The sequence below is a fragment of the Dipodomys merriami genome, unplaced genomic scaffold, assembly GCF_024711535.1.
Source record: "Dipodomys merriami isolate MVZ:Mamm:240054 unplaced genomic scaffold, mDipMer1.0.p SCAF_185, whole genome shotgun sequence".
Lineage (NCBI taxonomy): Eukaryota > Metazoa > Chordata > Mammalia > Rodentia > Heteromyidae > Dipodomys > Dipodomys merriami.
This window is the reverse complement of record NW_027203215.1, coordinates 2,338,713-2,360,757: the sequence shown is the minus strand read 5'-3', so window position 1 is coordinate 2,360,757 and position 22,045 is coordinate 2,338,713. Positions and strand designations below refer to the sequence as shown.

Sequence of the window (22,045 nt, the reverse complement as noted above, 5' to 3'; positions counted from 1 at the left end):
CGCACTTAACCTCTTTTAAGCCTATTGTCTCCTAAGCCAAAAGTGGCTGGATTCTCTCACCAATCACTCAAAAGACAGGCGACCCGCCAAGAGGGAATTTCTGAAACACGTTCAGAGCCATTTCTACGGTTGTCTCATCCGCTGCCACAGAATGAGAAACTCCCGGAGTCCTGGCACATGTTTGGATTGTGGCAGAGGGTCCTCAGATGGCCGGGTCAGGGCCGGTCCCCCTCCCCTCTCCCTGAGGGAACAGGAGAGGGGGGGCAGAGCCTTGTGCCTGTGCAGCGGAGGCCCAGTAGGCATTCCTGGGGGCTGAGCCCACAGGCATGTCAGCGGGGCCCCAGCTGTGGCCAGCTGTGGGTGGCCTAGCGCCCTGGGCACATGGGGAGGGGGTGACCACGAGAGGGCGCCCGTGCATCGGGCACCCACATCCAGAGCTTTGTCACACCACCCCCCTCCCCACCCCCTGCAAGCAAGTCTCCAGGGTCCCCAGCCACCCACCCATCCATCTGTCAGTCAGGAGTGGTGGGGGTAGGGGCGGGTGGGCACAGCAGCCTAAAGGACCAAGGTGCCCGGCAGTCCACCCCTCTGCCTCCCCCCTCCGCCTGGCGCGCGCCGCCTCTTTGTCTCTGCTCCGCCCAGACAAATGGCTGTTGGCAAGACATTGGATGCGCTCTTGGGGAGCCGTGTGCTCAGTGCTGCGGTGAGCAGGGGGCGCCACGTGGCCGCTGAGTGTCCCCCCCCTCCCACCCCCCATACACGGGATGGGGTGGGGAAGAGGGGAGGGGAGGGAGGGAGGAAGGCGGGCCCTATTTTGACATCTCATCAAAGAACTTGCCGCCCGTGTCTGCTCTGCAGCTGATGGATAAACAAGGATCTGCGCTGGCTTCCCGCCCCTCCACCCTCCCACTCCCACCTCCCCCGCTCCCCCCACAATCGGTTCAGGGGCGGCGCCGGAGGAGCAGACGCTCCACAGCCTGGCAGGATCAGATTTATTTACTGCCTCTGGCAGGGAGCCTGGGCGGCCCAGGGACTGCGGCAAAGATCCCTCGGCCACAGTGGGATCTCTGCTTCTCTCCGCCCAACGGGCAACCCCACCACCATCACCACCACCCCAATCTCCATCCCAGGGTAGGGGAGGTCTGCCTCCCCCACAATCCATGGCAACAGGCTGGGTGAAGCCTACGGGTGATTTAAGAGGTGGGATGGAGACGGAGGGGGCGGCTCACCCAGTAGGGAGAGGGGGGTGGTGGTGAACACTGGCCATCTTCTTCCCTAGAGTGGATAAGGGGATTGCAGCTGCCAGTTGGCAAACTTCCGGGAGACCAGCAGGCTCTGGAGTCCGCTTCCTCTAGGAGCTTTCTCCTGTCTCTCCAGACACGCTCCTAATTCCAAGGCCCCAGTAGCCCTTGCCCTTGAGAATAAATTAAGGAGTCTCCAACATCTACTAGATCCCAGGTGACGGGGCTGGGTCCAGATCTGTCATGGTGCCCTGGCCTCCCATCTTACAGAGTCCGGATGGCCACGGGGTAGAGCAGGGACATGTGTTCGGCCCCCTTAATGGGCAGTTTGCGGCTGGCATAGTGGTGCACGATCTCGGGCACGCTGCTGAAGGGCGGGCTGTTCTGGCCCAGCACATATTTATGTTCCTTGGTCCGGGACAGCTTCATGTGCATGAAGCCCTGACTGCTCCTGGGAAAGAGGAAGAGACTCTGGTGAGTTTGGGGGATCGAGGTATCTCCCCAGCCTCCACCTTGCCCTCTAGTAACCTCCACACCTGACATGGTGGTTTCTGAAGCTAGCTGAGGGTGTGTATGTGTGTGCGTGCACACGTACGCAGGTGTGAAGGAGGGGTGTGAATGGAGATGGAGGTCAGTCCAGAGGTATAAGTAGCAGCATGAGACACTGGCTTTGTGGTGCGGACGCTGGCTGTGCTGAGAGACAGTGTGTGCACAGTGAGTGTGCAGGGTGTGTGCAGGTGGAAAAGGGAACCCCAGCACCTCTGCCCATCCGCCTGTGTGGCCCGGATGCCTAGGAGGGGCTCCTGATGACTCACAAGCCACCGCAGATGCCCTGGGCCAGACGATGGGTGGACACATGTAACCACCACCTTGTCTCGGTTGGGGCTCTCTCTTGGACTTGGGGAGAAAACAAGTTAATCTGGAAGCAACCTCAAATCTGGGAATGTTCAGCCGCCCCTGGGACACCCCTTTACCCTTTTGCTATCTGGGCCTTGGGCCCAACCCTTCTGCTTAGGATGACATCACACTTTTCGAGGCGGTAGCTCTGTTTCCTTCCCCAGGGAGGCCTCACTCCACCACCTCTCCCACAACAACCCAAGGAAATGGGCATTAGAGGTCCACGGCACCCGGCGCCTGCCAGCTCCCCATCCCTTAGAGTGGTAAAGCCCCCAGCAAGAACATTTATCCAAACATCAGCTTAGTATGCCAGACCCCCCCCTCAAACCCCATCTGAAGCCCTCAGGCAAGAGGGAAGGAAGTGTTTGGAGGGACTCTGAAGCTTTTCTGCTGTTGGCTGGGGACAAGGGCTGGGTGTAGAGACGGGTGCAAAATAGGACCCACAAGGGGGCCTTTTTGAGCACAACCCCTTCCTTCTGAGAGGTGAGGCTGATGAGGCTGGCAAACCTCTTCCCCCTGCCTCCCCTGCTTGAAGGCACCTCACTAGGCACCAAGTGAATGGCGGGGAGACTGGAGGGAAGAAAGGGACAGAGGAAATTCACAGGCCTCTAAGTCCTACTCCTGCCCCCTCCCAATCAGAAGCCTTGTTGGGAGCCTAGTAGCCTCTGGGTTGAGAAGGCTGGTGTGTAGCAGGGTGTGGGACCACCTGTGGGTCAGAGATAGTGCCTGGGGCTGACAGAGACCGTGCAGGCCCAGGGGAAGGTGCCAAAGGGGCCCTGGGGTGGCTGGGCAATGGAACTGCCACCCTCCCTCACCTGCCCCATGCCAAGGCCCAGGATGAAAGCTGTGGGTAGTGTGGGCCTGTTTAACAGTGTGAAACTGACCCCTTCCCCACAGTCTACTTGGGGAAACTGTCTCTTCCCAAACTGCACCTTAAGACTTTCTTGTCAAGGGACAGAGTTAAGCCAAGAAGGGCAACAGGGGTCTGGGCACGCAGCCGCTATCAGCGGTACTGAGCTCCTGAGGAGAGGATGGCGGTGCACTTCAAACCCCCACCTCCCAACGGGTCCCAAGAGTCCATTATTAAAGGTCTCTGCCAAGTCCTCAGGGAGCTGGGTGGGACCAGCTGGACCACAGGGCCGGGGCTGGCAAGGCTCTTTGAGGAAGCTGTTTAATTACCAGTGAAAGCCCTTCCATTAGGGAGAGAAGAGAAACCATAATTGTATTTCAGAGAAGCCATTTATATGCAAACGAGGCCCCTGCAGATTGATGCTGCTGGCCAGGCCAGATCAGTCGATCTAAGGCAAGGCCTGCTCAGTTCCACTCCAGGGAGCCAGACCGCTGGCATCTCCCCTGGCATTGGCAACTCTGGATCACAGGCATTGCCCCGCTAAGGGGTGGAGCCCTGCAACTGAACAGTGTGGTTCTTGTAGTCAGATTGAGTCTAAACCCTGGACCTGAGGGCTTAATATGTGAATGTATTGTCTCTCTTGTCTGTGTCTCTCCCTCCATCATTCCCCTGTCCTCCCTATCTGTATTCTATCATATTCTTTCTCTCTGCCTCTTACTATCTGTATGCTGTATTTTCAGATAGGGTCTGGCTACATTGCCCAGGCTAGCCTTGAACTCCTGGGCTTAAGGGATCCTCCAACCTCAGCCTCTAAAGTAACTGAGACTATAGGCAGATGCTACGGTGCTTGGCTTGGGTCCTTTATTAGGTGGTGATCTTGAGCAAGTCAAAACTTAATCCTTGAATCTCTTTTAGGTGTGAAAGAAAGAGATCTGACAGGGTGGTAGTTGATGAGGAGGTGGGATATATGATTCTTGGTATGTTCCATGAATTTAAACGATAATGTTTAAAGCAATTCACCACTAAAGTTATGTGCATCAAATTGCCGACAAACTAATATTTCCAAAATGCTCCCATGCTTTTTTAATAATTCAGTTTGCTAGGCAAGGAGAACAGGAGGAAGAAATCTAAGTGATAACTACCAACCCATTTTGTGGAGAAACCAAGGCTCCAAAAAGTTAAGTGGTTTGCCTAGGGTCACCCAGCTAGTTTTTATCAAACCCAAGGGTATCTAACTATAGTTTGGTGCCTTGTCTGTTTTCTTTTAGAATAATCATCTCCCCAATAATGTGGTCTAACAGTTCCATATTTCCATAGATTGGATTTTTTTTTTTTGGTTGGCCATGGGGCTTGAACTCTGGGTTCTGAAGAATGCTGTCCCTGCACTCTTCAGCTCAAGGTGAGTGCTCTACCGCTTGAGCCACAGCGCCACTTCTGGTTTTTGAGTGGTTTATTGGAGATAAGAGTCTCACAGACTTTCTTGCCAGGGCTGGCTTTGAACCTCGTCTTCAGATTTTTTTTTGGGGGGGGGGAGTGGAGGGGATTGGTAGTGGTTATCTAATGCTCCCAACGAATTTGGTAGGAAGTGATTAGAGCTCCAGAGGTACATGGATACTCCACTCCAGCCTGTCTTATGTGGGGTGTAGTTCTACCAGGTAGAATTCCTGGTTGCTAAGAGGGATGGTCATTCTGCTAGGAATGGATAGGAGGCTTAGGGTTGTGCATATCTGCTCCTGAGGAGTGAGACTAAGAGCCAGGGACAGCGCTGGCCATCACAGCCTTTAAAGCTCAGACCTCTTCCCTGCACACACGCATGTGCATGCACACACCCACACGCACGCCGAGACCCTCAAAGGGGAATGGCTTTGTGTCCACGGTCCTGCCTTCCTCCTAGCGCCCAGCACCCCATTTCATCCCTGTAGATTCCCTCGGGCAAAGCTCTTTTCTCCTTGTCAACTTCTAGAACCTCTTGGGCTTCCATGAACAATGATGATGGAGACAATTTGTTAAGCGCTCAGCCTGGTGTGAAGCACTTGATTGGGTGTTACTTCATTCTTGCCTGTCAGATGGAGACTATTACTCCAAGTTATAAGGAAGGAGGAGGCCTAGACACATTAAGGGGGAGCCCCAGGCCATTCAGCCAATGGCAGAAGCCTTCTGAACTGGACACTGAGGCCCTATTCAGGAAGGGGGAGGGGAGGGAGGCTGAGTCTCAGGATCCCCCCCCCCCCCCCCCGGTGTCTTTTGTGCAGTCACAAGTCATTCACAAGGCATGGCATGCTCCCGCAGGAACACTGGCATCCCCTCCCGCCCTGCCAGCTGTACAACTCCAGCCATGGCTGGCCCCACTCACTTGAGGGACAGGGAGAAGTCGTTCTTGCTGGTCTCACTGTTTCGCACCAGGTAGCTGGCCTCTTTGCACAGCCGGAGCAGATTCTCGGCGTCTGTTCGGCTGATGGCCCCATGGTACCAGCTGAGGATGGGAGAGAGGGAAGAAGGGGGCGGGGTGGGTATCTCTGCTGGGTCCCTCTCCAGCCAGGTCCCCTCCCCCACCCCCATTCTAGGCGTATCCCCCCACAGGGAAGCCAGTGCCAGAAAGGGGAACAAAACAAAACAAAACAAAAAAAAAGAGGGGGTGTCCCCGCCTGGACACAGACACTCACACCTGGTTTTCCAGCGGCAACGCTGGGTCTGTCCACTCGCCCAGGGGACTGCTGGGCTCTGTGCCTAGGGGCTTGGCTGACTTGGGGTTCCCTGCAGAAAGTCGGGGAGGTAGTCTCCCCTTCTCCTCCCGGCCAGGTGACAGGCAGCTCTTCTCGGATCCTTCAAACTGGGCTGTAGGGGAAGAGAGGGGTCATGGATTCTGAGGACTCTGGAGCTGGAGTCCTGTCGGAATAGCCGGCGCCCCAACTATTTCCTCCAGCTCCCAAAGGAGGTGCAGTGCATGTTCTACGAGGGCAATGCAAGCTCACGACCCGACTGTGGGGACAGTGGGGACCCGCAACCCTGGGCCCATCCCCTGCTGGGGTGGGGGCAGGGCTGCGCGGCCTCCCGTCGCTGTGAGAGGGGAGGAGGGGAGGGAGGAAGGAGAGCAACACCAGAAACCACTTAAGCGGCTCCCTCAGGAGCAGCTGCTGGCCATCCCTTCTCCCATCCCCCCCCAGGGTGGCTTCAGGGCTGATAATATTGTTTCTTTCTCCTCCTCAGAGTTCATTACCGTTCTCCAAATCAGCCTGCCAAACCATTCTGTAGAAATGACTTATTGATCTGAGAACAATTATCCAATTCCCCTTGGTGCCATCCTGACAGGCTAATCCTGCCGAAAGCCGCCAGACAGCCGGTCATCCTGCGCCCAAGGTCGCTGCCCACAGGCTTCCCTCCCCCACCCACCGCAGGGAGTGACTTCCCACAGGCGCCCATGCACAGGTGACAGACCCTCTCATGCACACGTGTACAGACGTGCTCACACACACGGATGCCCCCCCTACACCTGAGTGCCCATTCTGGGTAAAGCTGAGCGGAGATGGAAGAATTTGGTCTCTCTCTCTCTCTCTTTCAATCACCAGATAACCAGAATCAGACCTTCTTCAGTGCCAGCACCCTTCACCACCCCGCCTCTGGAGTATACCCTGCACTGTTAGACAAAGATCTACCTAAAGCCGGGCACCGGTGGCTCACGCCTGTAATCCCAGCTACTCAGGAGGCTGAGATCTGAGGATCGCGGTTCAAAGCCAGCCTGGGCAGGAAAGTCTATGAGACTCTTATCTCCAATTAGCCACCAGAAAATCCGGAAGTGGTGCTGTGGCTCAAGTGGAAGAATGCTCGCCTTGAGCTGAAGAGCTGGGGGACAGCGCCCAGGCCCAGAGTTCAAGCCCCCCAACTGACAAAAGAGGTGAATCTGAAATAGTGGACTTTTGTGGCCTGGTGAGGACGTAAGGCCTCCCTTCAGTTACCTTCCCCATCGCTCCGTAGACAAGTCTGCCTCGTCCTCCTACCATGACAAGAGGGATCGATTCTTCCTGGGTTCTCCAAACCCTTCTCCACCTCTCAGCATCCCCAACCCAAGCCCCAAGGGGCCTCACAAGGACATGTCATGCTGGTCAGAACCACCCCCACAAGACCCACCGCTGCTGTCCTCCAGGCTGGGCTCAGGGAGGGGTGAGGCTGGACCGGAGACGTCCCTGTCCCCGTCTGGCAGGGAAGGGCTGCTGTCCAGCTGTCCCACAGGCGGAGGCCAAGGTAGGTCTTTGATGACCTTTATGTCAACTGGAGCCAGTAGCAAAGGGAGAAGAGAAAGACAGACAAGTGACAGAGGTAGACAGACAGAAGCAGAAGTTGAGACACTAAAACCCAGAGCCAGGACACAGAACAGCCTAGAAAAGAGGAGGGGCTGAGCCGAGTACCGGTGGCTCACATCTGTCATCCTAGCTACTCAGGAGACTGAGATCTGAGGATCACAGTTCAAAGCCAGCCCAGGCACTAAAGTCTGTGAGACTCTTCTCTCCAATGAACCACCAGAAAACCAGAAGTGGCGCTGTGGCTCAAGTGGTAGAGCGCTCTCCTTGAGCTGAAGAGCTGAGGGACAGCACCCAGGCCCGGAGTTCAGGCCCCACTACAATAAAAAAAAAAAAAGAGGAGGGGCTGAAGCAGAGGGGAGGACAGCTTCTGGGAGAAGCAACAGAACTTTGAGAAGATTGAGTGCAGTCAACAACTTTGACCAAGCACAGCACGGTGGCTTGGTCAAAACGTGGGGTGGGGGGAAGGCTGGGACCAGCAGGGCCCCAAGTTTTGCTCTGCCAGCCCGTGGATCGTGCCCTTCCTTAACCCTCTAGGGTCCAAAGAGATCAGGACAGCTAGCCAAGTGGGAATAGGAGTTACTCCCATTTCCCACAATGACACTCAGGTCTGTCCACAGACTCTTAGCACCTCCTCCCACCCTGCTCTACCCTTCTCTTTCTCTCTCTCTCTCTGTCTCTCCCTTTCTCTTCTCCTCCTCCCCAAGCTGGGAAGTCATGGAGGCTCAGGTTGTCAGGAACACTCAAGGTTGGAGGCAGATGGGTTGTTCTGCAATTGAATCTTGCCCCTAGATCCTGAGAAGAGTGATGCTACCACAGCGGCTGTGGGCCTGCTAACGAGGTTTGCTAATGATGAGCATAGATTTTCCCATTAAGCAACCCAAACAGTATTGATTCTCCAAGGAGACTTCGGGAGATAAATGGCCCATCCTCAATGGTACTGGGTTTTTTACTGGAAGCCAATCAGAAACCTGAGGTTCCCCTCTGTCTGGCTGCCCAGGGTGGGCAGCTGCAGGAGGAGCGTCTCTCCCACCCACCAAGTCCAAGGGGGTATTTAATTCCTCCAGATTCAGGACTTCAATCTTGAATGATGCTCTCTCCCAACTAGTGGCTCTTATTTTACCCGCGTCAGAGTGCACTTATGTACTTTTCCATGGAGGATAGGCCTGGGAGAGACAGTATGGTTAGGACAGGAGAAACCTGATCTTTATTCAGCAATCGGGATTCCTTTCCGAGATGCCGTAGGCCAGATACCCATAGTCTGCCATTGGGAGACACAGCTCTAGAATTCAGGTGACACACACAGCTATTCCATCGTTTGAAGTGTTGAATCCCATCATTTGTTAAACGTGCTTCACACAGGCCACAGGTTTCATCATTTCATATTGGAATTGCTCTATTTTTTTTTAAGTGTACCCAGCTTCCCCAAAGTGGAAGTAGCACAAACGTCTTGGTTTCTGAGAGGTGACAATGCCAGGGAAATGCCCTGCCCATTCTCCCATGCCTGCTACTCCCTGGCATGCTCTGTCTGTCTCCTAAGTCCCCGATTCTCTGTGCTATGGAACTCGCTGTCCTGCTGCGTAGTCCCCAGATCCCCAGGATCTATTCCTATGTTTCACCCACTCTCACCTGCAAAGGCTTTGGAAATCCGCTCCTTCTTCCACTCCCAGGGTTGGTCATATTCTTCGGGGGGCCGCTCATCATCCTCAGGCAGGCGGGACTCCCGGGGCCAGGGGGACCCCTCGGCCTCTGGGGTGGCTCCCTCTTCCTCTGGCTCATAGGGTGTATCGTACAAGGGCAAGGGCTGAGCTGTCATCTCCTTACAGCCCCGGATCTCTACCAGGGCACGAGAGGGAGAGGTATGAGCTAAGCCTAGCTAGCCGGCCATGCCCTCCCCCTCCCCCCACCTTTGGCAGCTATCTTTTGCCACAAGCCAGGCTTCCTTCCAAGGAGATGCTCCGGCTCTGGGGGAGTTCTGCAGCCACACATCCTGAATCCCTTGTCCTGGAAACACTTCCAGGACTCTTAACAGCACGGAGAAAAGGGAATTAGGGGCAGACAAGTGACAAAGAGACAGAGAAAGAATCCCATGTAACTAGTAAAATCAAGGAAGCTGAAGTTGACATGTTAGGGAAACTGAGGCACATCCTTCCCCCGTAATACATCTCCTTGTCCTTCTCTATCTACCTACCTACCTACCTACCTACCTACCTACCTGTCATTTACCTTCCACTTAGGTTCATTCCCATGATATCGCGATATCACTTCACAAGTAGGAAATCTTTGTTGCTCAGACACTGCTGGCCACCCACTTCTTGAAACTTCCTTTTGACAAGTCCGTTTCACGACCTGTCTTCTCTCTCATCACTCCCATTCGGTCTTTCCCCCTGGATCTTGGCCTCTGTTTCCTAATCATCCGTGGCATCTCTATCTCTAGTCTCATTCCCGTGGCCATAAACAAAGATGTCAACGCGCTGTTTCAAACTCACCACCTTCTTCTATAGTTAGTGATTTGCTTTTGGGGATCACTGTCCTCAAAAGTGAATCTGGTACAAAGCTATGGAGCTATTCTCCAGAAAAATGTGTGCTCAAAAATTTCCACATTTGGGCGGGTGCCGGTGGCTTCACCTGTAATCCTAGCTACTCAGGAGGCTGAGATCCAAGGACCACAGTTCAAAGTCAGGCTGGGCAGGAAAGTCTGTGAGACCCTGCTCTCCAATAAACCATCAGAAAACCGGAAGTGGCTCTGTGGCTCAAGAGCCCTCGCCTTGAGCTGAAGAGCTCAGGGACAGCGCCCAGGCCCAGAGTTCAAATCCCATGACCAACAAAAATAAAATAAAATAAAATCCACATTTAATTGCTGGGCACTGGTGGCACAACACCCCTCTGACCTCAGTGGTAACCACTTTCTCACTTGGTTCCATTTCTGAGCATTACATTGTTCTCCTTGGACCTGGTCCTAACTTCATTCTTTGCTCTCATGTCTTCCTATCTGGATCACTGTCAGAGCAAACCTCTAGAGCACAGACTCACATTTCCAGGACTCCAACAGAATAACAGTCCTCAGGGCTATTGGCTGGCCTAGCAAATGCTCATCCTCTTCCTCAGCTCTACCCCTTTGCAGAGACAGAACAATTCTAGTTCTTTCTCTTCTATGCAGTGAATGGCCTGCCCCCACGCAGGAGACCCATTGCTTCCCTGAATTGCCAAAGCCTTAAGAGGGCAAGTTCAATTCTGTCACCCACTGTAGTCACAGAACTAAGAAATATTCTCCGTCAGTAACAGAGTTGGCATTTTAATCTCCATTTGTTTGTGTCCTTAATCTTACGTCTCAGTTATTTCCAAGTTCAGGAGAGGAAGAAAGAGGTCTTTAATTATTGGCCTTGTAAGAACCCCCAACGATTTCCACAAAAAGCCTGCTCACTCAACTTTCTGATGTGTGGTTCCTTCTAGTCCATTCTGTACACCAAGACGTCAGTAATCCTCTTAAAATGTCACATTAATTCTGAGTCTTTCTTGCTTAGGAATTTATAATGAGTCCATTTCCCCTTTTGGAGCAAATCCAAATCCTTCGCTGCAGTTTTCAGAGTGCTTCCCTGTGCCCTCTTGGTCTTGCTCATCTCAGCTTTCAAGTATGACTATCCCTTCCCTACCATCCCTCCTTTCAGCTTGTCTTGGGGCTTTGGTTTCCACATATCTACTCTTGTCCTCTCTGATCACCCTCCCCCACGCCCATGTGAACTCTTTCCCTGGATCTTCTTTTGGCTTCGGATCCCCAAGGATCTCCTTAATTCTGAACGATTTCATGGCTCCTATGGTTATCTATGTTTCTAGTCCTATTTCTAGTTGTCCAAACCTGTTTCACTTTAGCACAAGGTCATCTGAACCTTATCACTCTTCCCCAGAGCTAGCTAGCGCTCCTCTTTTGGGGATCCTTGCTCTCTAGCCCATGCTGCAACCTTGCCATTCCTAACTATCTCAAATGCTTCTACCTGACCTTAAATTGCGTGACCTCCTCTAAGGCCTCAAGTTTCAATGAGTCTCTGCTCTCGTCTCCAAAATGACTCTATCTTAAATGCAGGGGCCATCTTGCCAGGGATCTGGCAAAGGCTTTCTCCGTATTTCTCCAAGAAAGTAGTCCTGAAGATGTATGAGTCCCGGAGTCTGTTCTGCAGAGCCTACGCCTCAGGAAGCATTTCCTCCGCCCCTGTCACTCACCAGCCATCATCTTTTGGGCCTTATAGGGTTCCATGTAGCCATCATTTTCAGGCACCTTCTCTGGGGCCCCTGGAGCACCTGAGGCAGCTTCACCAGTCTCCTGAGCATCAAATGGGTCCGCATAGTCTTCTAGGATTGCCAACTGTGGGAAGTGGGAAGAGGGCAAAGACAGCAGGCTTCAGACAGCTCGGATCTTCCCTAACTGACCACAGGAACGAGAGTCCTGGGAAAGCTGTGTTGGACTGGGAGCCCAGCTAACTCCCCAAGGATGGGCTCTGGGGCTTGGATGGGGACCAGGCTATTATTATGGCTCTTCTTTCGCAGAGTCCCCCACTTCTAGTCGACTGCCAAAATGGTACATCTCTTTTCTCTGCAAATGTTGTGTCTCGGGGCTATATGCCAGGCTAAATAGCCAGGAAGAGGCTACTTACTGTAGGGTCTTACTATCCAAGAAGAACACGTGTCTACACCAGGTGGTGGTTCAAAGGCAGGAATTAATTCGAAGGAGTGGTTACTAACGTGTTAGGAGAGTTCAAGTAGCAAGCCGAGAATCGTGAGAGAACTTAGACATTAGTGTGCTCCACGCTACCGCTGCTCCTCTTGGCAGGAAGGAATGGTGAGCACCCACTTGGTCACCATTCTGCTGTTTGACCTGCACAAGGGTCCTTGTCACATGGGCATCATTATCCCCATTTACAGAAACAGGAGGCCCCAAGACCACTTTGCTTAAGTGGGGGACTCAGGATTGGAAGCTATGCTCTTTGTGCAAAGAATCGTCGGATCTGCCACCAGTGGGTTTCTGGGCTGACCAGGAAGAAATATGCTTTCGGGTAGCTTTGAGGCCCTGTTGAAATCCCTGTGGCTTCCAGAGGACAGGGACAGGAAAGGCCTTAGTCCTCTATGTCCCAAGCTGTCCGTCTCTCCCACACAGTGGCTCACAGCCACCCTTCTGTCCTTGCTTCCAGTCAAGGCAGAGCTAACCACAAGCTGCCCGTCCTGCAAGGCGCCCAAGGTGCTCGAGGCTGGGGGTGGGTGGGTGGGGGCGGGGCAGCCACTGGAGACAATAGAGGCTTTCTCCAAGCTGGGCACTGGTTTTTCCTGGGGAGACGGAGCCCAGCCCACCTACAGCTGCCAGCACCCTAGAGCTCTAGGCCACTAGGAGTGGCTCTGGGGACGGTGGTGTGAGGAAAACCTGCCTTTCTCCCTACTCAATGCTAGGCATTTGTTCGGAAGTAGATTAGGCCTTGGAGAGCTGTTGGGGGGAACCACTCTGCCCTGAGAGGATTTGGGAATGGGGACCCACCCCCTTTCCCTTAGTAAGGACACCAGGGTGGTTCCTGTCTGTCATCCCAGAGCTCAGGAGGCTGAGGCAGGAGGATTGAGAGTTTTGAGGCCAGCCTGGGCTACAAAGAAAGACATGGACAGAGGAACAGAAGGAACTAATCCTAATTCTAGGGTCCCTTCAGCGTATTCCTTGAACCCCTGTTCGCCTCCAGCAACCTCTGAAGCACATTCTAGTGGCCTCTACCAGCCTTTCCTTCAGGTTTTCAGCTCCTTCGCCTCCCTCTTCACGTCTCTGCCTGAGACCACCATCTCGTACCACCCCATCTGTAGCACCATCTACTAGTCTGGGGCTCACTGGCATACAGGAGGCACTAGAAAAATGTCTCTACTCCATCACCACCCCTTTTCTCTCCGCCCTTGGTGTTCTTCTTTTCTCCAGGAGGCAGAGAAAAGAAATGTACTCACTTACATATACACTGCTTCTACACAGACCAATGGCATCCACACGCTTAGTCCTAAACCCAGGGAGCTCCAGAGCCTGTCCGCTGTTGGGGATTCTGCCTGTCCGCGCCCGTCTCACACTGTCACTCGTGGAAGCTTCTCAATAGCGTCTGACTCCCCTGACACTTTAAACCTCACACCAGCTTTCCAGGGCTTTGAGAAAAAGCACAAAGCGACTTCAAGTTCTACCTTTCCTCTTTGTTTCTCTCTGCCCATCCTAGCTCAGTGTTCTCGGGAAAACTCTGGACTCTTTCTTAACCATTTTCTCTTTGCCATGTCACTTTCCTGTTCCTCCACGACTGGCCAATCCTCACTCATTCTTCTCTTTCTTCAGAAAGTCCTTCTGGAACCCCTCTAAACACTTCCTTCCACCACCACCCCCAGGCTCATACAGGGCCTCTGGGCTGGCCTGTGGTCACCTTGTGTGGTAAATGCTTGTTTTACTCAGGATCTCCTTCAGACTGAGCTTCCTGGGGGCTGGACACAGAGCCTGAACGCTGTCAGTCATTATGTTAAATCTGTTCATAGAAGACAGGAAAATGGACAAAGGAAGCACTTGTCCTAGTTTATTCAAGGGAAGAAGAATGCTTCTGGGTGGGGTGGAGTCATAAAGGGGGGACTTAGTCTCCCCAAGTGAGTCTGTGTTCCCAGAAGCTGCTCACGGGGATGAAGAGACACTCCTGGTCCAAGCCCCTGATGCCCCTTCCCTGTCTCCAATCCACACAGGCCCTTCGTCTTTCCTCGCCCGGTCTGATCAGAGCCACGAATAGTATGTTTCTCTCTGGAGTTTTGGGTCTGTGCCTAGAGCCACAACCCATCCCAGGCTGGCCTGGGCCTTCCCAGCGCCAGTCGCCAGTTGCCCATGGGGCAACCAGGTGGCAGCTCTTGTGGGTAGTTCAATGGTTCCTCTGTTCCACTCCTAGCTCCACGCCCTGCTCCAGGAAGCCCTGGTCCTGGGCTGGGGCGCCCATAGGATCTATGACAGCAACAGCAGTAAAGACACCAGGTTTGGCAGCACAGGTGGCTACCCTGGGCATGGAGGATACCAGACAGAACCCAGGCCTCCATGCTCAGTGCTTCTAGATCCCCACTGCTGCTCAATGGGGGTGAGCAAGCGGTCCCTATGAGCCTCTTACACAACGTGTTGTTTTGTCTGTGGTCCTTTGATCCCCCTTTGATGTGTCCTATACCCCTTCACTGGGCCTGGCACATAGTAGCCACACAGTGCACATCTGTCAGATGCCCAAAAGGCTCCCTTTCCTTTCCCGGGCTCCATCTGTGGGGTGACACCAGCATTCAGATCCCTGGTCAGTGTGACTTCTGAGTGATGAGCAGTGGTGACAGGATCAGACTCACAAGGAGAATCTACATTTGAACTAGGATCAAGACCAATGGCTCAAAAGGCAAAAAGAGAAGAACTACCAGCCAAGGGACTTCAGGAAAGGCTTCTAACACAGGGCTGGTATTTTGGCATGTCCACTGGTCATCCAGAATCGACTGAAAAGCTGGCATATTTCTCAACAAGTAGGTAAAGTAGCTGCTATCCAGAAGGTCCTGTGAGTTCCCTTCCTCCGGCCATCTAGAAGGCTGACTCTAGGCCCCTTGATTCTTATCTGTCAGCTAGGCATTGCCCTTCCCAGAGCAGCTGTCAGCCTTTAAATCTCCTTCCTGCCCACACCTGGTCTCCAAGGTAGCTAGCTCTGGTTTGGCCATCTGGCTTTGGTTTGGCCCTACCCCATGGACTGCAGGGGGTATGAACCCAAGGCAGAGATAGGAGGATAGACATTGCAGGATGTTGGCTCTGCAAGGTCCCCAAACTCTCTACTGTTGTGTGTGTGTGTGTGTGTGTGTGTGTGTGCGCGCGCGTGTGCGCGCGCACGCATGCATACAGGTAATTTTGAATCAGTGTCTCCCAATTTAGCCAAGCTGGCATCAGATTCACGATCTTCCTGCTTCAGTCTCCCTAGTGCTAGAATTACAGGCTTGTGCTACCCCATCAGCTCTTGCGCTTCTTCAGTTTACATTTGAGGTCTAGAAGCCCCTGGCTGGTTAAACTGTCATTGTAGGTAAGGGCAGAAAAGAGGGAAATGAAATTGTTAACAGTGCTTATTCGAAAGGCTGGCCCGGGGTGAGTGTTCAACATTTAATATCATCATCTTTTCTATTCAGGTAATGAAGGCATCAAGAGTTCTGATTGGTGACCAGGACACTGCCTGTCGGCAGCATGGAGAGGAGTGGGAGCCGGGTCTCCTGACTCTCGGTGTCTTGGCACTGTTTTCTATAAATGTGGCAAATGCAGCATCTCCTCTACTTGCACACTTAGAATTTATTTTAGGGTCCAGGGATATAGTTTAAGTGATAGAGCACTTGTCTAGCATGTCAAGACCTCAGGTTCAATTAAATCTCTGCACAGGAAAAAAAAAATTAGCCTTGGGAATTCAAGTAGCCAATAAACCTAAACACATTTCTTTTAAAAAATTAAACCATTTTGTTTCCTTTAAAGCATTTAACCACAGAAGCCCTAGGTTACTGAAAACATATCAACCAACTAATTTGGAAAAAGGTAACACTACTTAACTTTCCTGAAAGTCAAGTTTTGGGTACCTATTGTTTCTACGTCCTAGGCTGCCTATTTTAATCTGCCTGGGAAACTCTTTCAACATAAAACAAATTGATTGTTTTGCCTTTTCTAATTACAAGAGCAATGCCAGGCTTACAAAACACTCAATGTATCAGACATGCCGCTGCTGCCACTAACCTTTGTAAGACCCTTTGGTGTATCCATGGCCACCTCAAGAATGCATGGCCAGCAAGGTCACATCGTTCAGGAAATTGTGAATTCAGCACAAAACAAGACCCCGATTTTCTTCTCTAAAAGCCTCCTTGGTGCTAGGTGCTAAGAGACTGCCCACGGATGCTCAGCCCAGAGCCAGGCTGCAGGGATGTGAACCATGCAAAGGTGTTTTAACATTCCTGTGTTTCATTTCATCCATAGGTAATTCAGGTATAGAATCTTCCTTACAGGGTTGTTACAAGTGTCATCTGGTCTAATACACATCCTGCTGCTTCAAAATGATATCAGCTATGAGGCAGGTACTTAGAAAATGTCAGCATGGGGCTGGGAATGTGGCTTAGTGGTAGAGTGCTTGCCTATCATGCATGAAGCCTTGGGTTCAATCCCTCAGTACCACAGGGGGAAAAAAAAGCCGGAAGTGGTGCTGTGGCTCAAGTAGTAGAGCTCTAGCCTTGAGCATAAAGAGGCTCAGGGACAGTGCCCAGGCCCCCCAGAGTTCAAGCCCCAGTATTAGCAAAAAGAAAAGAAAAGAAAATGTCAGGCACTATATTATTAAGGATAAAAAGATCAAATATTGGAGGAGGGCTGGGAAGGTGGCTCAGTGGTAAGAGTACTTGCCTTGCATGCATGAGGTTCTGGGTTCGATTCCTCAGCACCACATAAGCAGAAAAAGAAAAAAGCCGGAAGTGGTGCTGTGGCTCAAGTGGTAGAGCGCTAGCCTTGAGCTGAAGAGCTGAGGGACAGCACCCAGTCCCAGAGTTCAGGCCCCACGACCGGACCCCTCCAAACCTGGGGCCCTATTTAGCCAAGTCAGCTTAGCCATCCAAGATCACCAGGGTCCCAGCTAGTTCCTGGCTCCTAAGAGACAAGATTGTCAGGGCTGAGGTGTGACTGAGTTACTCACTGGCCAAGGCACTAAAGCACAGATGTCTTCCAGACAGTGACATTGGCACAGGTAGAGTGGGCAGGCTAGCCTTACAATCCCCTAGTAGCCATAAGCCTCAGCACCATGAAGCACTAGCGGTAGCATAGATGGCCAAAGCAGCAGAGGCCACAAAGGGCTAAGGCATCTAACCATTCTACAACAGTCCCTTAACCTGGACCCCTCTTCGCCATCCTCATCCTTTCCCGCGACTTTCCTCCTCTCGGTATCTCTAACAGAGAATGACTGCTCCCTTTGGGAGCAAATTCAAGTACAGAAACTCAGGCCAAGACCATTTTAGTACCTAGACGGCCCAATAGTCAATGAACACTGGATAAAGGATGGTCCAACAACTGGCAGTCCAATCATCATCTCAGGGCAAGAATGTCTTTTTTTTTTTTGCCAGTCCTGGGGCCTGAACTCTGGGTCTGGGTGTTGTTCCTCAGCTCTTCAGCCCAAGGTTAGCACTCTACCACTTGAGCCACAGGGCCACTTCTGGCTTTTTCTGCTTATGTGGTACTGAGGAATCAAAACCAGGGCCTCATGCATGCAAGGCAAGTACTCTACCACTGAGCCACCTTCCCAGCCCAAAATTGTTTTTTTTGTTTGTATCAGTCATGAGGCTTGAACTCTGGGGCCTGGGAGCTGTTCCTGAGCTCTTCAGCTCAAGGCGAGTGCTCTACCACTTGAGCCACAATGTCACTTCCAGGGCAAGAATGTCTTGTTCAACTCTAGACCCTTTGATGGCCTTTTACTTTTCCTACCATTTGTTTGCTTACTCCTTTCTAAACAGGGGCCTCGAAGACTCAAGTCTATATATGGAGATTACCCATTAGCTACATCTGCTTTTTTTTTGGTGGGGGGGGTGAGGAGGGGAGTAGTGGGGCTTGAACTCTGGGCCTGGTGTAGTCCCTCAGCTCTTCAGCTCAAGGTGAGCGCTCTACCACTTGAACCACAGCACCACTTTCACTTTTCTAGTGGCTTATTGGAGGTAAGAGTCTCAGGGTCTTGCCAGCCCAGGCTGGCTTTGAACCACGATCCTCAGGTCTCAGCATTCTCAGTAGCAAGGATTACAGGCATGAGCCACCAGCACCCGGCTTCTGCTTTTAGAAGTTCTTAATTCTTTTTTTTTTTTGTCGGTCATGGGGCTTGAACTCTGGGCCTGGGAGCTGTCCCTCAGCTCTTCAGCTCAAGGCGAGCGCTCTACCACTTGAGCTACAGCGCCACTTCCGGTTTTCTGGTGGTTTATTGGAGATAGGAGTCTCACGGTCTCTCCTGCCCGGTCTGGCTTTGAACCGCGATCCTCAGATCTCAGCCTCCTGAGTAGCTAGGATTACAGGCGTGAGCCACCAGCGCCCGGCAGAAGTTCTTAATTCTTTACTTTGGGAGCTATAAACTGTGTGCCTTTCCCAGAAAAAAATAGGAATGATCCTGATGCACACCATTTCTTGAGCAAGATGAAAACGCCAGGAACCAAAGCTCTGGTTTCAATATAAGGTGCCCTGCTAGTTTATTATCCATGTTGCTCCCCATCCCTCCATGTCTTGGCATGAAAGAGGCCAAGGACACACTGTGCAGATGGTCTCAGGCAGTTCAAAGCTTCATCCAATCAGGGGCCTAGGCCCCTAGCCATCCCCCTTCCCTAATTAGAGCAGGTTTTTCCGGTTGAAGGTTGGAGAAAAGTAAGCAAATCAAAAGGACTGCCCAAGCTCTCTGGCCCCCTCTGCCAGAGCACAAGCCTGGGGAAGGTGGGACAAGTGCCCAGCACCAGAGGGAGCTCTTCCTGGGGCCATCTGCTGAGGCCCTGCCTGCCCATTTCAGGGTGCTGCTCCTGCTGCTCCCACACCTGCCCTGCCAGGCCTGCCCAGATGGCCAGAGTGCATGAGCCTTAGGCTGACAGCCAGAGTCCTGAGTGAGGAGAAAGCTAATGGTCCTACATGCTCTGGGCCTCTCAGGGTCCTGTTCAGGCCCTCATTCTCTCTTGCCTCTATACTTAATGGATGCCTTTCCCGCTCAGTCTATCAAGTTCATCACAGAAGCACCACCACCCCCTTTCATCCAACCTCCTGGCGTGGCCCCTCTGTTCCCCGCAATGGCCACTAGAAGAAGGAGAGAAGCCAGCCAGCACAAGGCCCACCCTGGTCTCCCAGTCTCCTCCATCTCACTTCAGGAGGAGGCCCCAAAGCAACAAACCTCAGGGCCTTGAAGAGCTGAGAACGAGAATACAGCAGGCATAGGGTACAAAACACCAGTTTGGCCAGAGCAGGGGCAAGGGAGCTCACCATCCAGGAACAGCACCTTACATGAACCCTACGCCACTGTGCCACTCATAAGGCCCAAGGGATGCTTAGGTATCGTGCTTATGGTAAGGATTCAGGGACGCTGGGTTTTACCTAGAGGAAGTTGCTGACTCTAAATAATGGGGGAGCCCTTGCAACTGTTAAAGCCCATGAAACAGTGTCCCAGCTCAAATGGCACTCTGGATTCTTCTCATCATATTCGCAGAAGAAAGTACAGATTGTGTGGCTCCTGGAAGAGCCTGCTGGATGTCATTCCTGCCCCTCCAGCTGCCAAAGGAGTCAGCCATGTCCTGGCCCCCTCAGGTCTGAACAACCTACAGATTTCAGAGCTGACCCAGGCTGAGGCATAGATGCTCTCCAGTAAGAAGAGACTAAGAGTCTGTCTGAATGATTTCAGTGGGTTCAGCACCTTTCTTGAGGTCTCTGGAAAAATGTGCAAGGGAAGGATGACCCTCAGACTACCCTGGGAGTGGATGGTCACCGTTCAGGACATACGTATGCCAAGAATTTGTCAGACACTTGGGCGACACAGACATGAGGAGGATACAGTCCTTATCCTGGAGGAAACCACAGCTTGGTGAGCAGCCTGTTAGGTCATTCTTACCCACTTACAGAGAGGAAAAGGGTCCAGGACAGCTTAAGGCCATGTGCCAATAGCCTGTGGTTTAGAGAAGAGATTAACTGATCAGCGGAGAGACTAGGGCCTAGCTACTCCCTGGGCCTCAATGCCACACCATCAACACATATCACACAGCCACATGGTCCTGAGGACAATTAGAAAGGAGACAGCACAGCCTGGGACACCCTAAGGAGTCTGGCCTACAATGGGCAGCCATGCTTCACAGCAGGAACTACGGGAGAAATTACTCACATTCCTGAGGCTTCTTTCTGACCTTGACACATCTCTCTCATCCAGAAGTGGGCAGAGTGTCTCTCCACTAAAATCCTCCATTCTAGAATCCTGTGATTCAGACAGCAACTTTGCTCTCCGATCCAGAAAATAAAAAGTCCTCTTGCATAGGAAAGGTTACTGAAGCTCCAGGGCCGAGCTCCCAGGGAGTGCCAGGGTAGCTCACAGTCTCTGACCTAGGACTTAGGGCTGTGGGGGCCTGGGGATGGCTTTCAGCTGTCACTCTTCCAGGGAAGGCTATGAGTGGAGGCTTTGGGGTGTGGGGAGGGTCTCTGAGGGAAAGGAGACATCTTGGGGAACAGTGACTTGCCTGCTGTCCTCTCTGCCCCATGAAGAGCCATCAAAGACTGTACAGCTTCTCTGAGAATGGATCTAGCGGGAGGCAGGCCTAGAGGACATGGGCTCTGCTTCGGAGCCCTATCTAGGCAACAGGTCCTGAGCAGCAACTGTACTCATGTGTGTGTATGTATATGTGTGTAGGTGGGAAGGGGGACCAGGAAAGAATGGGCCTGTAGTAGCCTCTGGAGATAGCTGACTACCCCGGTATAATCAGCTTCCTTGGCAAGAGCCACACAGTGCCCAAAGCTACTATCCTGAGAACAGCTCACTCGGTTCTAGTTGCCACACTGGGGGGGGGGGAGGGGGGGAAGGGGGGGAGTTAAAGCCGAAGTCAGCCCTTGCTGTGTCTACAAAGAGAAGCCCTTGCCTTCTTTTCGGGAGGGGGGGTACCTGTAAGGATGCTTAGGCTCAAAGAGGAGGGGGGGGAGAGGAGGAGGAGGAGTGAAAGGGAGTAGGGATGAGAGAAAGGAGGGGAAAGCTTTGTGCAGAATCTACCCTGGGGGGGGGAGGGTCAGAGATCAAAGGGCAGAGAAGCCGCGGCTCGGAAAGGGCTGCAGGGGTGAGGGGTGGGGTGTGCTTCCCCATTCCCGTTAGATCAGGCTGGGGGAGTGGGGGTGGGGGAAGGTGCTGTGGAATCAAGGAGGAGGAGGAGGAGGGTCACCAGTCCGGGGACCACGGGCAGAGTTTGGGGGGGATTCCTGTTCGCTTCCGATTTAGCTGGTCGGGAACCTGAACAAAGGTGGGCTAAGACCTCGAGCCCCGGGGTCAGGGGCCGTGACAGCCCCGAGGCCCAGGGCCGGCCAGGCGCCACCTTTGTCCCCCCCCCGGCGACCTCCAGGCCTCCCCTCGGGCCCACCCGCCCCCGCACTCACCCTGTCGCTGCTGGCCGGGGGTCCCGAGCTCCGCTCCTCGGGAGGGGGCGCCGGGGGCCCGGGGGTCTCGACCCGGATGAGGCGGTGCGGGGGCGAGCCGTGGCGCGGGGGCGGCGTGGGTCCCGGGGCCGCGGGGGCGGCCAGGGCGGCGGAGCCCGACGACCCCCCGGAGGAGTAAGGGTCTTCGAAGTCGCGCTCTCGCTGCAGCCTGTAGGCGGCCAGGATGTCCGGGGGCGGCGCGGGGGGCGCGGCCGGGCCGGGCGCGGGGGGGCGGTAGTCGGGCTCCGGGGGCGCCGGCTTGCTGCCCCCCCCGCCGCCGCCGCCGCCGCCCCCCCCACCCCCGCGGAAGCCCAGGTGCTCCCGGAGCCACTTGGCTACTCCACCGCTGCCACCCCCTCCCGGACCGGCCCCGGTACCTCCGGCACTCCGACGGGATCCTCCCGGGCCGCTCCCGGCGCCCCCCTGCGCCCGCGGCCCCGGGCCGGAGCCCGCCGGAGGAGCTCCGCTCAGTAACATGGGGCCGGCGGGACTGGGCGAGGGGAGCGCGGGAGCCCGGCGGGGGCGTGGCCACGCCGCCGTGGGGTGGGCGTGGCTTCGGTGGACGGGGCGGGGCCTTCGCAGG

The 22,045-nt window shown here is 53.6% G+C and overlaps 1 protein-coding gene across 2 annotated transcripts; it reads right to left on the bottom strand.

The window, feature by feature from the left end:
• Window positions 1–974: 974 nt before the first annotated feature.
• Window positions 975–21,956, bottom strand: Shf (Src homology 2 domain containing F). 2 transcript variants are annotated; one of them, XM_070026643.1, is made up of 7 exons: window positions 21,424–21,956; window positions 11,502–11,643; window positions 8,913–9,119; window positions 7,114–7,254; window positions 5,652–5,823; window positions 5,342–5,461; window positions 975–1,692 (listed from the first exon to the last, which is right to left on the bottom strand). In XM_070026643.1, exons 1-7 carry the CDS (start codon window positions 21,937–21,939, stop codon window positions 1,506–1,508), a joined length of 1,485 nt encoding a protein of 494 aa, XP_069882744.1. In that variant the 5' UTR covers window positions 21,940–21,956; the 3' UTR covers window positions 975–1,505. The 2 variants fall into 2 exon arrangements, with proteins under 2 accessions (XP_069882744.1, XP_069882745.1); XM_070026644.1 differs by lacking the exon at window positions 7,114–7,254.
• Between the last annotated feature and the right edge of the window lie 89 nt (window positions 21,957–22,045).